The sequence below is a fragment of the Rattus rattus genome, chromosome 17 (genome assembly GCF_011064425.1).
Source record: "Rattus rattus isolate New Zealand chromosome 17, Rrattus_CSIRO_v1, whole genome shotgun sequence".
Lineage (NCBI taxonomy): Eukaryota > Metazoa > Chordata > Mammalia > Rodentia > Muridae > Rattus > Rattus rattus.
The window spans coordinates 29,688,037-29,702,746 of NC_046170.1; the positions used below are offsets into that span (position 1 = coordinate 29,688,037).

General features: G+C 45.7%; 1 protein-coding gene across 1 annotated transcript; it reads left to right on the plus strand.

The window, feature by feature from the left end:
• The first annotated feature begins 3,125 nt into the window (after window positions 1-3,125).
• On the plus strand, window positions 3,126-13,583 carry Tat (tyrosine aminotransferase). Its single transcript, XM_032887786.1, has 12 exons — window positions 3,126-3,151; window positions 4,200-4,446; window positions 4,593-4,697; window positions 6,817-6,884; window positions 7,898-8,056; window positions 8,655-8,793; window positions 9,571-9,623; window positions 10,408-10,560; window positions 11,068-11,196; window positions 11,599-11,682; window positions 12,389-12,487; window positions 12,865-13,583. Exons 2-12 carry the CDS (start codon window positions 4,212-4,214, stop codon window positions 13,003-13,005), a joined length of 1,365 nt encoding a protein of 454 aa, XP_032743677.1. The 5' UTR covers window positions 3,126-3,151; window positions 4,200-4,211; the 3' UTR covers window positions 13,006-13,583.
• Window positions 13,584-14,710: the final 1,127 nt, after the last annotated feature.

The following is a 14,710-nucleotide window of genomic DNA, read 5'->3' on the forward strand; positions in this document are numbered from 1 at the left end:
TTCTAGAATCAAACGTACCACAAACAGATTCAGGAATACTCGGACTTCAGTATAAACTAAAGCAACTTTTTAAAATTAGTAAGGAGAGCCAGGTGTGGTGGTACACACCTTTAATTCCAGCACATGGGAGGCAGGGGCAGGCAGATCTTTGTGAGTTCAAGGACAGCCTGGTCTACATGGCAAGTTCCAGGCTAGCCAGGGCAGCATAGTGAAGCTCTGCTTAAAAAAGCATAACAAAAAACCGGGAAAACCTTCAGTTTTTGAATAAGACATATATATGAGTTCCTAAGATGCAAAGGGAATGAACTCCACGGAGACCACTCAAGAGAGCACCAAGGCTCCTACGCAAAGGCGAATTAGCTCCAGAGCCCTAGGAGGACTGCTCATGGGACAGGGCAGCGACAGCCACCAAGCTGAGAGTCAGCTTGTGTGCCCAGGAGGGAGGCGTTGGGTCAGAGCCTCTGGAGGACCCCTGAAGTCTCTTCTCAGTGTTCTCTATCACAGGGAGAGCTGTCAGCCCCTGGAATGTGGTTCTACGTCTAGAAAACTATCCCATAAATAACAGGAAGCCTAAGGTTTACCAATCTCTGCTGTACAGGATGTTCTAGCTACTTTATTTGCAATAGAAAGTCTGAAAGTTTCCCCATGTCCAACAAGAATAGAACAAACAAGTCCTGCGTAGTCGCCTGTCGGTTTCTGGGTGTGGTGGTATAGCCCTGTAATCCCAGCATTTGGGAAGCTGAGGTGGGAGGATCGGGAGTTCAAGGTCAGCTTGGACTACTTAGAAAGACCTTGTCTCAAAAGAAGGGGAGCGGGGGATAAAATTGATCTCTTTGTATGATAATGTCCATACAATATATTAATATTGAAAACAGTCATGCCATAGAACAATTTTGTTCAATAAATGTACATCACATAAGTAACTACAAATTTTAGAAGGGACAATTTTAAAGTCAGGCAGGCAGCATTAAAGAAGAATGAGGAAATCAATTTAAAATTCTTTTTTAAAGACTTACTTATTGGATTTTTGCCTATGGGTATTTTGCATGTATGTTATAGCACCCTGTATGTTTCTGGTTCCTATGGGGATCAGAAGAGGGTGTTAGGTCCTCTGGGACTGGAGGCATAGACGGTTGGTTGTGAGACATCATGTGGGTTCTAGGAACTGAACCGGGTCTTCTGGAAGGGCAGCCAGTGCTTTTAACCTCTGAGCCATCTTGCCATCCCCAATAAAATTAGTTAAGAAATTATTATTATTGTTGTTGTTGTCGTTGTCGTTCTTATTAGTGTGTGTGTTCAGCAGTCAGTTCTGTCCTTCCACAGTGGCATCTAAGAGTGGAACCTAGGTTGGTGGTCAGGCTTGTGCAGGAAGTGATTTTACTGGCTGAGCAATCTCATCAGGCTTCGGACATTTTTTAATTGTTTTTATAGTTTTATTTTATAGTTTTTATTGTTTTAATTCCAAGTGTCAGAGAATCTTTCAAAATGCTGCAATCCACATAAAAATGAAGAGGTGGTTGGCATTTTTAACACTAAGTCTTCGCAATGCAACGTCTCTTTTATATCAACAACGCATCTCACTTTAGACCAGCCACATATCCAGGATCAAAAGTCAATTATGGCTGTAGCCATTATAGGAGGCCGTGCAACTATAAAGTATGTACAGCCGGCGGTACAGCGTTTGCTTTGGTTCAGTTTCCTATATCAAAAAGGAGTGTGTGGGAGGGAGTTGTAGAAAGTGACTGAGGAAGACACCCAGTGTCCTAATGTCACCAGGAAGGTCCGCAGCAGGACTCTGGCAACACCCGTGTTTATGAAACATCTCTGCGTGCTGTAGCTTTTATTGGGGGGTTTCAGTGATCCGTGTGTTTGGGCACTAGAGCGCTGTCGGACCCAGGGGGATGTGAGCCTTGTGCATCTAAATCGCAGTCCGCCTTTTCAGGCCCATCGCAGGAAGAAGCCATTGTAGAGATGCAGCGTGGTGGTGGGAGCACTGCACATGCGCAGAGACGCTACTATGCAAATAATAGTCTAGCGCCTCTTGTGGACGGTGTTGTAGCTGCGGTCTGTGCCTGTTGGAGCAAGGAGCCTGTGTGGCCCTGGAATCAGATTAGGGTAGGAGAGAGATCCTACCACTGTTGTTGGTTCCTTTGTTAACTTTTTGATCAGTTACAAGCTGCTCTGGGAATTTTCCACTGTTTAAAGAATGACTTCAGATCCCTTAACTCGCTGCACTCAGTTTTGTACTCTGATGAAAATGAAGCTGCAGAGATCTTTTTGGCTGCCTTGTTTCTTGATTGATTATTAATTTGTTTGAACTGCCCAGTTTGTTCTAACTGGAGTCCAAAACTCTGTGGTGTGCCAAGAAAAGGAAATTAAGGCATAGGGCAAAGAAATAATAATAACGACTACGGTGACGACGACGACGATGACGATGTAAATGCCATTATCGAACGAGAGCATGATTCTATCTGTGCTTTGAAAACTTATTAAATTTTGTACGCATTTATTCTGCATTTCTATTTAGCTATCCGCATACTTATCTATTTTGGTGAATCAGTGAAATTTTTTATTTGTTTTTCCCTTGGAATGCGGTTGAATTTTTGTGGACATTACCATTGTCCGTAGCAAATCCCACATATGGTAGATGGACATTCAACCAAACTCTTATCGTTGCTTATATCCAGAAGTGAGACCAGGGTGCACAGAGAAAGGGGTACCAGAAGGACCCTCGTTTAAATGTATTTCTGTACTGTTAACACAATTTTCATAACCAAAAAAGACTAATAAAGTTAATCACTGTCACCCCAACTGCCCTCCACCATTTTCTCAAACATCTCACCAAATGACTAGAAAGAGTTAACAAGATTCCAGATACTTGATGTGAGGACAAATCCCAGATTGGATGGTGGCCCAGGGTTGGGGTGAGAAACAGCAGAGTGGGGGGTGGGGTTTGGGGGCAGGTCCGGGGGAGGGACTTAGTTCTCATTCTCAACCAATAGCACGAAGGCTTCGGGCCCAACGCCCATTGGCTGAAACTATTTCAAGGGTCAGGACTGCACCTGAGCTCATCATCAGAGGACTTGGTGGAGGAGTGCTCGCAGGCTTATAGGTTTGGCTGCTGGGAGGCTGCTTTGCCTGGACTTGGAAGGTAATCCCTGAGGTTCTCTACACTGTGATGGTGACTGGGATGCTCCTGGCTTTCTTTCTGATAGTCTGACTTTTTCTGCCCAGGGCTGAGATGTTTATCTGACATGGCTTTACTTTAATTGGCATCAATATTCATCTCTCTCTCTCTCTCTCTCTCTCTCTCTCTCTCTCTCTCTGTCTCTCCATGTCTCTGCCTCTCTGTCTTTGTGTCTCTGTCTTGTCTCTCTCTCTCTCTCTCTCTCTCTCTCTCTCTCTCTCTCTCTAAAGATTGAACATAGGTCCTGGCCCTGCTAAGCAAGTGCTTCACTGTCCTAGTTTTACAAGTTCTGAGACATGGCTTTGCCAAGTTGCCCCGGCTGAAGTACGGGGAGGACTCTTTCTTTGGGGGTCTCTGTGTGGACAGACGGAAACCCACATACTTTGATGAATACTTTCCTGTCACTTATTTTCTCTCTGGTTAACTTAGAGCATAGGGTTAGAGATGCATACCGAAAATCACACTTACACAAGGCTGGGGAGTTGACTCAGCAGGAAAAGCCCTTGTCGCCCAAGTGAGAGGATTAGAATTCGGATCTCCAGGACCCATGTAAAGTCAAATGTGGCAGTGAACATCTGTAACCCCAGAACCCCCAGTGAGATGAGGGGGAGATCCTGCCTCAGACAAGGTGCATGGTGAGGATTGATACCTGAGGTTGCCCTCTGACCTCCACACACTTCTAGTAGGACATCCTAAACCTCACAGGAGCACAAGTACACACTCATGCCAAAGACAAGAGGGAACAACCAGTCCCACTTGTAGTAGATAGCTGTCCAATTCAATGCTCCCTGCTAATTTTGGGAAAGGAGCAACTCCTTTATTTCCCATCTCCGCAAGTCATTCTTACTGCCTCCTCCCCCATTCATAGCCAAACTACCTTATGAGTGAAAGTGTATAAAAGTCTTGGAAAGATGCACGCTCGAAGTCACCCCTGCTTACGTCTAAACCTAGTCCCCCCCATCTCAGAGAGCATCATCTTAGTCTTTACGGGGATGGTTTGATTTTCCTGTAGGCTTCGAGAGGCATGGACTCCTACGTGATTCAGACGGATGTCGACGACAGCCTGTCCTCAGTTCTGGATGTGCATGTCAATATTGGTGGGAGAAACTCGGTACAAGGAAGAAAGAAAGGCAGGAAGGTCAGATGGAACGTGAGACCCTCTGACATGTCCAATAAGACCTTCAATCCCATCCGAGCCATCGTGGACAACATGAAGGTGAAGCCCAATCCGAACAAGACCGTGATTTCTCTGTCAATTGGTGAGTTTGGGCCCCTTGATGGAAGGCTGGTATTGCCTGCCACCTCCTGCCCTCTTGGGCTGACTGGAAGAGATGAGAGGAGGTGAGACCCGAACGTGGGGATGTAAACTCTTGGTGGACCTTTTGCTTTTCTCTTCCATGGACAGGGGACCCTACTGTGTTTGGGAACCTGCCTACAGACCCTGAAGTTACCCAAGCCATGAAAGATGCGCTGGACTCGGGGAAGTACAATGGCTATGCCCCGTCCATCGGTAAGCTTGCCCAGAGATGAGTGCCTTCTGGGCACTGCTATAGAACACAGTCTGATCTCAAACTAGTGGTCCTCCTGCCTCAGCCTTTCAAGAGCTGGGATTATAGGCATGTGCCTGAGTTTCAATGTGTGTGTGTTTTTTTAAAGTTAAATGTATTTATTTGTGTGTGAGTGTACGTGAGAGACAAACACAGAGAGAAACAGAGAGAGAGAGAGAGAGAGAGAGAGAGAGAGAGAGAGAGAGAGAGAGAGAGAATCAGGCAGACAAACGGACAGCAGACAGACAGACAGAGGTGGGGGAAGCAAGAGTGCATGATGTGTAGCCACAGTATACGTGTGGGGCAGTTAAAGGGCAACTGTGGGGACTGGCTTTCTCTTTCCATCATGTGTGTCCTGAGGGCTGAGCCTTGGCAGCAAACACCTTTACCCACCGGGCCACTTCACTTGCTCTCTTTTAAGCTTTTTAAATAAGGCTCCAACCAATAATAATTGTTGATTTCCTGATTTGTGGTTCTGAAGAAGAGCCCAAGATAGAACAGCCCTTTAGATTAGGGAAAGGGTCCTATTCTGGATTCTATTTTTCTTTTTTAAGATTTATTTCATGTATGTGGGTACACTGTAGCCGTCTTCAGACACACCAGAAGAGGGCATTGGATGCCCATTACAGAGGGTTGTGAGCCACCATGCGGTAGAGCAATCAGTGCTCTTAACAGCTGAGCCATCTCTTCAGCCCCTACTCTGGATTCTTAAATGCAGCCATTGTGGTCTAATTTTTTTTCCTGACTTTATCTGCTGCCTGACACCTCCTACTTAGGTGCTCACACAGAGCTATCCCTCAAACAGTTCTGCCCATCTTTACCTCGAGGGCTAGTCTGGCTGCACTCAGTCCTCTAGGCTTGACACTTATTTATACATTCACCTCCTGTAATTAGCTCCTTCATTTCTTTATGTTTCAAAGCTCTGTTTTCATTCTGGCCTTGAAGTGTATTGATAACGCCTTCAGAGGGAATGTAGCAAGGAGTGGCTGATACATCGAAGGCAGAAGTTATTCCTGAGAGCAAGATACTTCCCTATTTAGCAAAATTCCGTCTGTCAAAATGTCTCTCCTAAAGATTTTGGCAAAATAATTCCCTGGCTTTGTTATCATGTTGTTTATCTCCCCCTGGGTATTGTACACATTGATCCATTCTTATTGCAGAATTAATTAAAATAAAACAACAACAGCCCAGTTTCATGCTAACATCAGATTCAAAAGCTTTTCCAAGAGGGGTCAGAGAGGCATGGCTTTCAGGTAGATTACATTACGTATCAGAAAATTACTTACATGTTAGAAAGTTGCATACAATGACAATCAAATTCAAGACTCAAAATTAGGTTATAAAATATTGTCATGAGGACCAGTAAGATACCTTACCGGGTAAAATGCTTGCTGCCAAGCCTGGTGATCTGAGTTCAATTCCTGGGACCCCCATAGTGGAGGGAGAGAACTGACTCCCCAAAGTTGTCCTCCAGCCGTCACACGTGCACGCCCACACAAGACCCAAGTAAATAATTTCATTATCCAAAGTATTAGGAAACTAATCGAGCTTGGAAACTGGATTCAAACCCTTATCTGACAAGGGTTCAAAGGGTCTGAGCCTGGCCCATAAAGGAGGGAAGGTGATGTCATCTCTCCAGGAATCCCTTCTTCCTCATTAATAAAGTAGGAAATGTTGATCACTTTGCTTAAAAGACCCGTTAGTAAACTGTTGATGGCATTTCAAAAAGTAGATAACAGATTTTTTTTTCTTTTTTCTTTTTTTCGGAGCTGGGGACCGAACCCAGGGCAGATAACAGGATTTAAGGTGTAATTTAAGTCCTTATTTAAAGCAGAATAAAATGTAATTATAGCATTCACGATTTGCTGGGCATTTCTGCTTCTGGTTGTTATCATACATTTGCAGTTTTAATAAAGCAGGAATAGGAAATGAATTCCCCTCACACACGACTGAACTGTACAGAATGGATTAACCCTAAGCAAGGGCAGAGAGTGGCTGGCAGGAAGCTGTGTCAAAGCTCGGGGCACGGCTGTCAATCAAGGGATGAAAAGCCCCAGCTTCCTCTCTCCTGTCTTGTCTCAGGCTACCTATCCAGTCGGGAGGAGGTCGCTTCTTATTACCACTGTCATGAGGCTCCTCTGGAAGCTAAGGTGAGCGAGAGTACCACCCCAGAGGCCGCTGAGGGCAAGCACACTCCTTGTTCCTGTCCCACAGGGGGCGATGGTTTGGGGGGAGCTGAGGAAAATCACTGTGTAGCAAGTTGTAGTAAGTTGAGCACTTCTTACACAGTTGGGGTCATTGATCAGTAATTATGATTAATTTCACTATGGTATAAAAGGTGTCTCCTGGCATAGATATACTCTTGTCCTAGAGTCTCAAAGGATCCCCAAGGCCATCCTAGACTTGATTTTCTTCAAATGATCATTGAGAAACTCTTCACAAATAGTAAATTATTTATTTGAAAGAATTTCTCATTAGGAAGTGTTTATGTATGTGTCTGCCTTCACTCATGTTAGGGCGCTGGGACAGAGCATTAGCAGTGGATTGGTGGCAGGGCCAGCCTTGGATGCTGCCTTTCCTTCTTGTTGTCTGCCTTATGACCTAAGAGGTGCCTCTCATCTGTGTTCAGAGAAGAGTCAGGCTGCCTACCTCTGGTCAAAAGTAAATAAATAACCTGGTGGAAAAGAGTCCAAGGTCAATCGAAGATGTCCCTTGAGAGTTGGCTGAGTCATAGCCGGCTTGTCCTTTTTAAAGTGATTGGCTTAAATTTTTTTTAAAGTGGCCACCATTTCCAACAACATTTAGAGGAAGCTGAGAGATGGTTAGAAGAGAGATAGACACACATAGATGGTAGATCGACAGAAGAGAAATGATAAATGCTAGATAGAGGGTGGGTGGTAAATAAACAGATAATAGATGATCGAGACATGATAGATAAGATAGATGAGAGATAGATACACGATAAATAGATTGATGATGGATGATAGATAAATAAGTAGATGATAGATAGGCAGACAGACAGACAGACAGACAAGATAGATTTGGTTGGGCTCATCACAATCCTTCCTATTTCTTTGGGACTTATTAAAATAAGTTCCTTAATACTTCCAGCTCACACACATGATGAGCTTTCTCTCAAGCCCACCCTTTCCTCTCTTCACAGGATGTCATTCTGACAAGCGGCTGCAGTCAGGCCATTGAGCTATGTCTAGCTGTGTTGGCCAATCCTGGACAAAACATCCTCATTCCAAGGCCCGGGTTTTCCCTCTATAGGACTTTGGCTGAGTCTATGGGAATTGAGGTCAAGCTCTACAATCTACTGGTAATTAAAAACACCTTTTAATGCTTATTTTATCGAACATGTACGGGTATCTTTGTCTGCATACAACATATGTGCCTGCCAGATGAGGATGTTTAAGGTCCCTGGAACTGGAGTTATAGATGGTCGTGAGCCATCGTGTGGATGCTGGGAATTGAACCTAGATCCTTTGCAAGAACAGCAAGTACTCTTACCCCCTGAGCCATTACTCCAGGCCTTAATTTTTGACTCAAGTGCTCAGTTACTAACCTGTAAAAAAGGAAATGATCACTGTGATACAGAGACTGGTCTGCAGATGGGAGGTTGGAGTCAAAGGCAGATTTTATTCTTTTAAAACTTTTCATATTCCTCTATTTTCTGTGTACATTTGTGCATGTGGTTGGGGCAGTGAGTTTAGTGTGTGTATACAGTGGCCCGTGTGTGGAGGTCCAAGACAAATTTCTGTAATCAGTTCTCTCCTCCCACCATGTGGCTGTCAGGGCTGGAACTCAGATCACCAGGCTTGGTGGGCTCTTATTTTGTTCTTTACACTGAATTCTTGGCCTGAATATTCCCTCCAAATTACTCAGAAACATCCTAGTCTCCTGTTTTTCTTTCTCAGCCCGAGAAGTCTTGGGAAATTGACCTAAAACAACTGGAATCTCTGATCGATGAGAAAACAGCGTGTCTTGTTGTCAACAACCCATCCAATCCCTGTGGCTCCGTGTTCAGTAGGCGGCACCTTCAGAAGATTTTGGCTGGTGAGTGAGTGCCAAGGACACCCACACTAGGGGGAGGTGAGAGCAGCATCCTTGAGCTGCTCAGTGACAGAATGTCCTAGGTCTGGAATGGAGGTGGAGAAAGGCCAGCCTGCCAGGCCAGCGCTGCCTCTAGCCCATGATGTGTCATGGGGCCCCAGGACTTGCCTAAAAGAAGGGAGAAATGAGAAATACATCCTTAACCCAAAACTGGCAAGCCTTTCATTTTGGCGGATTTTGTGTTTCAGTTTAGAACTCTTCAAATGGCAAATCTGTATAAATATCCTCAAGTCCCTCCTTTTAAAACCACAAACAGGGGTTGGGGATTTAGCTCAGTGGTAGAGCGCTTGCCAGCAAGCACAAGGCCCTGGTTCAGTCCCCAGCTCCAAAAAAAAAAAAAACAAACAAACAAAAAAAAAAAAAAAAAAAAAAAAAAAAAAAAAAAAACAAAAACACAAACAAGCAAGCAAGCAACCCCCCCATCCCCAACAAAGTGTACTGATAAAATACTCAAGTCCAAAACACCCCGATGCAGTGGTTGAGAACTAGGTCACCCGTGTTTGCCTTTCCCCACTCCCATCTGTGGAAGAGAGAGTTTGGAATGTGTGGTTAAATGGCACAGCTAGGCTAGACATCCGGGGAGAACATCGGGAGTGCTTAGTTCCCAGTAGCACTTAGTTCCGTGAGCACGGAACGCGGGACCCAGAGGGCTCGGCATGAAGGAAGCGATGACGGAAACCGAACTGAAAATGATTCCAGCATTGTTTTTGTTCTTTCCAGTGGCTGAAAGGCAATGTGTCCCCATCTTAGCTGATGAGATCTATGGTGACATGGTAAGTCTGGGTTGGGTTATATCATTACAGGAGTCTCAATATTACATTGTCCTCTGAGTCGAGGAGAGTTGCCTTAATGGAATGGCCGGAAGTATCTGGCTGTTCTGTGCAGATGTTCTCAACAAGTACACAGGCTTAGCTTTTCATGAATTAAGTTATTTGATTCGAAGGTATGGGGAAAAGTAAAAGTTCTTGGGATTCCCTTGAATGTACATGCCAAGGAGATAGGATATAAAGGTGGATTTCTTGTTTATGACTCTTACAGATGTGTATTTTGAGTATCGTTGGGGAGAGGGGTCTTGAAAACATAGCTCAGTGGTTGAATACACAGCCAACTAGGGTGCTCAAATCTAATTCTAATTCCTGGCATCAGAAATTAAAAGAAAAAGTGCACAGGCAGAGGAAGAACAGTTGATATCATTCTAGACTTCTTTGGGAATTCATAATGTACCGTGAACCTTCTAGTCTCTCCAAAAGTCTGCATGCTGCAACATGGCTGGGCCCAGGGATGTTAGACATTGGATTATCGACCCCTCCTTTTATTCTTAAATCAATAACTCCACCTATTGAAGTTCCATAGTGCAAGCTTCCAGAAGTTGTACACACCATTGGACTAGTGTCCTTGCCCTCAGGCTTCCATTACTCCAGACCACACACTAAAGTAAATGCCTTTGGATAGGTTTCCCTGAACTGTGTGGGATCTGGCCCTTCATCATCTAAGAAAAGGGATGGGAGGGAGGCAGGGACCCAGAGGAAGGCATTCGAGGACACCTCTCTTCCTCAGGTGTTTTCAGATTGCAAATACGAACCACTGGCCAACCTCAGCACCAATGTCCCCATCCTGTCCTGTGGTGGGCTGGCCAAGCGCTGGCTGGTTCCTGGCTGGAGGTTGGGCTGGATCCTCATTCACGATCGAAGAGACATTTTTGGCAATGAGGTGAGAGCAACATGGTAGGATGGTGTGAATTATTTAGTATATGTATTCGGTTTTGAATACTCAGTGTTGCGGAGGGAGGGTCTCCCCCTGTCCCCGACTGTGTTGTTTGCAGTGTCTGGGAATATGATGGATGAAGATATAGATAGATATTCTTCATCCAAACCTACTACTTTTCTCATGTTTGGGTCTCTGGGTCTGTGAAGATGTTCTACCTGCTTCCAATTCTGAGGCTATACAAAGGCAAACAACCACAGTAATGATGGCACTATTATTCATGCTTTGTGAACCTATAATACCCTATGAGAAGATTTTACAGCCAAGGGTGCAGAGAAGTTACATCATCTGCCTACAGTCACACACAGGTTTGTGACAGAGAAGGACCTAAGAGGGTCACCAGGCGCCATCTTCCCTGGGGTTGAAAGCCCGATAGAGAGGTTAGAATAGAGAGCCACACAGCACAAGGATGCTTATGAAAGGCTAAATAATTTGTCTCCTGGGGGGTTCTAGATTCGAGACGGGCTGGTGAAACTGAGTCAGCGGATCCTGGGACCATGCACCATAGTCCAGGGTGCTCTGAAGAGCATCCTTCAGCGAACCCCTCAGGAGTTCTATCACGACACGTTAAGCTTCCTCAAGGTAAGGGGCGGCTGGTAGCCTTCCACTCGAGGGCTTTGGGAGACAGAGAACGTATCAGCAGCATTAGGAACGGTGGCCCCTTATTTCTTCAGCCCTGTGCCACTGGGGCTTTCAAATCAGAAGGCGACGTCATAGGCAGCTTCCTCCACTTCTTGTAATTCGCTCCGTCCTGCTAAGAACTTCCAAGGGACGGGGTTTTGTTCTTGTTGGCTCTTTGTGCTCTAACCCTAAGTCTGGGTTTGTGGCCTTCAACGAAGGTTCAAGCTTCAATCATGTTTTTGTTCCTTTTAAAAAATTGCTTTATTACATAAAACTTTACTTATGAAAGCCAAGTTTTTCTTTCACTTAAAATTTGATCCTTGGTTTGTTTGTTTGTTTGTTTCCCTCTGCCTCTTCTTGTAGTCCAATGCGGACCTCTGCTATGGGGCACTGGCTGGCATCCCTGGACTCCAGCCAGTCCGCCCTTCTGGAGCCATGTACCTTATGGTAAGCGTGCGTGCATGCATGCATACTGTGTGCGTGCGTATGCATGTATGTATGTATGTATGTATGTATGTATGTATGTATGTATGTATAGATGTGATAAAGCACAGGAGATGGCTTGCCAGGATCGTCATGGGTGGTCATGCAAGGTCTGCCTCCATCCACAAGAATGAGTTAGGCTCTGGTCCCCATCACTGGAGAAACTGTCTTGTTATGAATTGTCCCAGCACCTCCATTGACCCGTATTCTCCACAGCCTCTTAATAACCTCAGCTCAGTCATTCCTGTCGTGGGCAGATACAGAGGCGTGCTTTGTGATTTGTGACTAACAGACATGTTGGTTCCTTCGGAGGTCAAGGACCACATAGGGAGTTTTGTCTGTCTGCAGTATCACTAGTGCCCCTTGTGGCCCTGGGATGCTAACTGTCCTGCAATGAGTGGGATAGACCCCACGAAGTGAGAAGTAACCTGGTCCTGATGCCTCTTTTGCAAAAATAGAGAGATGGCATTCCTCTCCCTTACTAACATCCGGGAAGGAACCCTTCAATAAACTAAAATACGGATATAACCATGTCTTCTTGGTTTTCTCAGTTATGGGCGGCAGAGTTCTCAGATGGTTTCGGGGACCCCCTGCCCCCATTTCTGGCACAGGAAACTGATCGGTATTGCTCCAGTGACACCCTGGCCTTCTCTTTTTATTGTGGGTTCAGGTGGGAATTGAGATGGAGCATTTCCCGGAATTCGAGAACGACGTGGAGTTCACAGAGCGGTTGATTGAGGAGCAGGCTGTCCACTGTCTCCCAGCAACGGTGAGTGCCGGTGTGGGTATCTGTGGACATTCCCAGCAGCCCCTGCAAACCGCAGAGGTCTTCCTGAGATGTGTTTTAGCCCGACGTTTTCTCCCATACCAAGCATCCTCCTTCATCACTATTCGCCCCCTCTACTCCCCCTCCCCAAACAGGAAGAAAAGTTGGAAGCACAGTGGGCGGGAGGAAAGTTGTCGATTGTTGATTGTCGATTTCAAGATGAATGAACTCAGTTATCAACTCAGTTCCCTCCAGCGGAGTGAAAGGACGTCCCTTAGTGGAAGAGCATTACTGTCTTGCTCACTAGTGGCCTGGCTAGGTTAAGGTGATCCGGTGTCAGATTCGGTTGCCCTGGAGATAACCGGCCATTGTTTTTGCAGTGCTTCGAGTACCCAAATTTCTTCCGAGTGGTCATCACAGTCCCCGAGGTGATGATGCTGGAGGCTTGTAGCCGGATCCAGGAGTTCTGTGAACAGCACTACCACTGCGCTGAAGGCAGCCAGGAGGAGTGTGACAAATAAGCCCTCACCCGTCCTCCTGAAGACATGTCCCACGCAAGGACGGTTGGACTGGACCGCTTCTCCTCAGGGAGCCAAATGTCCCTGATGGGAGAGGAACCTCTAAAGCACCGCACGAAGACTTGAAGATCATTTCTCCTTCCCCCAGTTTCACCCAACGCCCGCCTGGAAATCCAGACCCCCCCCCCACTCAGTTCTGCTGGAGCCATGAGCTCACTGCCCCCCCAACCCCCACTTCCTTATCCTGAGGGTATCAGACCAATTTACCAGAAAGAAGCTGGGCCGAGAAAAGCGAGAGCTCAGGATGAGAGAAGCAAAAGACGGAGGATGCCTCCCCCACCCATTTCCTCGTGCTGACATCCTCTTCAGTCAGGTCGGAAGTCACCTCAGGTGCTGCCTCACTTCAGGCAAACCTCACTCCTCGCGGTACAGCTACACCAGAGAGAAGCCGAGGACTTGCGAATTCAGTTAATTATATTCTAAACACATCAGGAAACTTGATGTTTAAAGGATCCCTGACAGAATTTTTATTTTTTGTAAAGGATTATTTTGCGGTGCAAATAAATACCAGCTTCCTAAACCGATCAACTTCCTAACTGATTAGCTAGATCTGCTTGTATCAGGTTTTCCTAAAACAGGAGGACACCTCACTGAAGGAGAAAGAAGGGACCGGAGGCCTCTCTAGAGACTTTGCTGTGTTCGGGACAGCATCTTCCTCCTTGTCTTCTCGTAGAATCATATAGCCACTTTTGCTATCATGTGAATATTGATTTATTGATATTTGTAATATTATCTTTTCATATATTTTCTAAGAAACATTTATATTATAAGGCCTTTTATTTTGTCAAGGGCATAAATTATTTTTTCTTTATTTTTGAAATAAAAATTTATCAAATATGCTTCTCTGTGGTGTGTTCTCTGGGGCGGGGTTAGGTCCAGTCTTTTACCCACGAGGTCTCTGCATTAGTTACTTCTTCTCATTGGCGTAACAGAGCACCTGACGTGAGGAAGGGTTCATTCTGGTTCACAGTTTCAGGGCGTGCAGTCCATCGTGGAAGGGAGGCACAGAGAGGGATGCTTGCCGTGCTCAGCTCAATGTCTCCTTTTTATTCATTCCAGGGCCCCAGCCCATGGCATGGTGCTGCCTATAGTTAGGGTGGATGTTTTCACCTCAGTTCACACTCTATAAAATCCCTCATAGCCATACGCTTCTCTCCTGGGTTATTCTAGACCCTGTTAACAACGGATACCAACCATCCTGGTCTCATTTCTTTCTTTGTAGGTGTACTGATTTTAGAAGGTCCTATGAAACGAATTTGTATGCATATGTGTATGTTTATATGTGCGTATATGTATGTGCTACAAGCTGCTGCCTTTCTTCCCTGGCATTGTCTGGTTGTTGACAACTCACTGTCTCAGAGAGAAGGCAGGGCAAAGTCTCAAATGGGGAGTCCATAGCCTGTGTTTCCCTTTAGACACAGATGCGTGTCAGAATAGAATGGGAACAGTGGGATCTGGGACAAACGCTGTGGTTCCTAATCTCCTCTCTGGGTACCCAGATGCCACCAGTATGCCACTGGGAGAGGAAGTCAGGTATCCTTGGTTCACCCTTCCCCTTGGGTCTTCTGCATGCCTGGGAGAAAGGGTGAGGGTACAGCCTGGAATGAGTGGGACCTGGTCTGACCGGAAGCAAGTGCTGCTTACCACA

What these genes read in the sequence shown, in the direction of transcription:
- Tat (XM_032887786.1), top strand. Translation starts at nt 4,212, where the DNA reads ATGGACTCCTACGTGATTCAGACGGATGTCGACGACAGCCTGTCCTCA. An exon ending in GAGACATTTTTGGCAATGAG is followed by an intron (nt 10,561 to 11,067) that starts GTGAGAGCAACA and finishes GGGGGGTTCTAG; the next exon opens with ATTCGAGACGGGCTGGTGAA. An exon ending in ACACGTTAAGCTTCCTCAAG is followed by an intron (nt 11,197 to 11,598) that starts GTAAGGGGCGGC and finishes CTCTTCTTGTAG; the next exon opens with TCCAATGCGGACCTCTGCTA.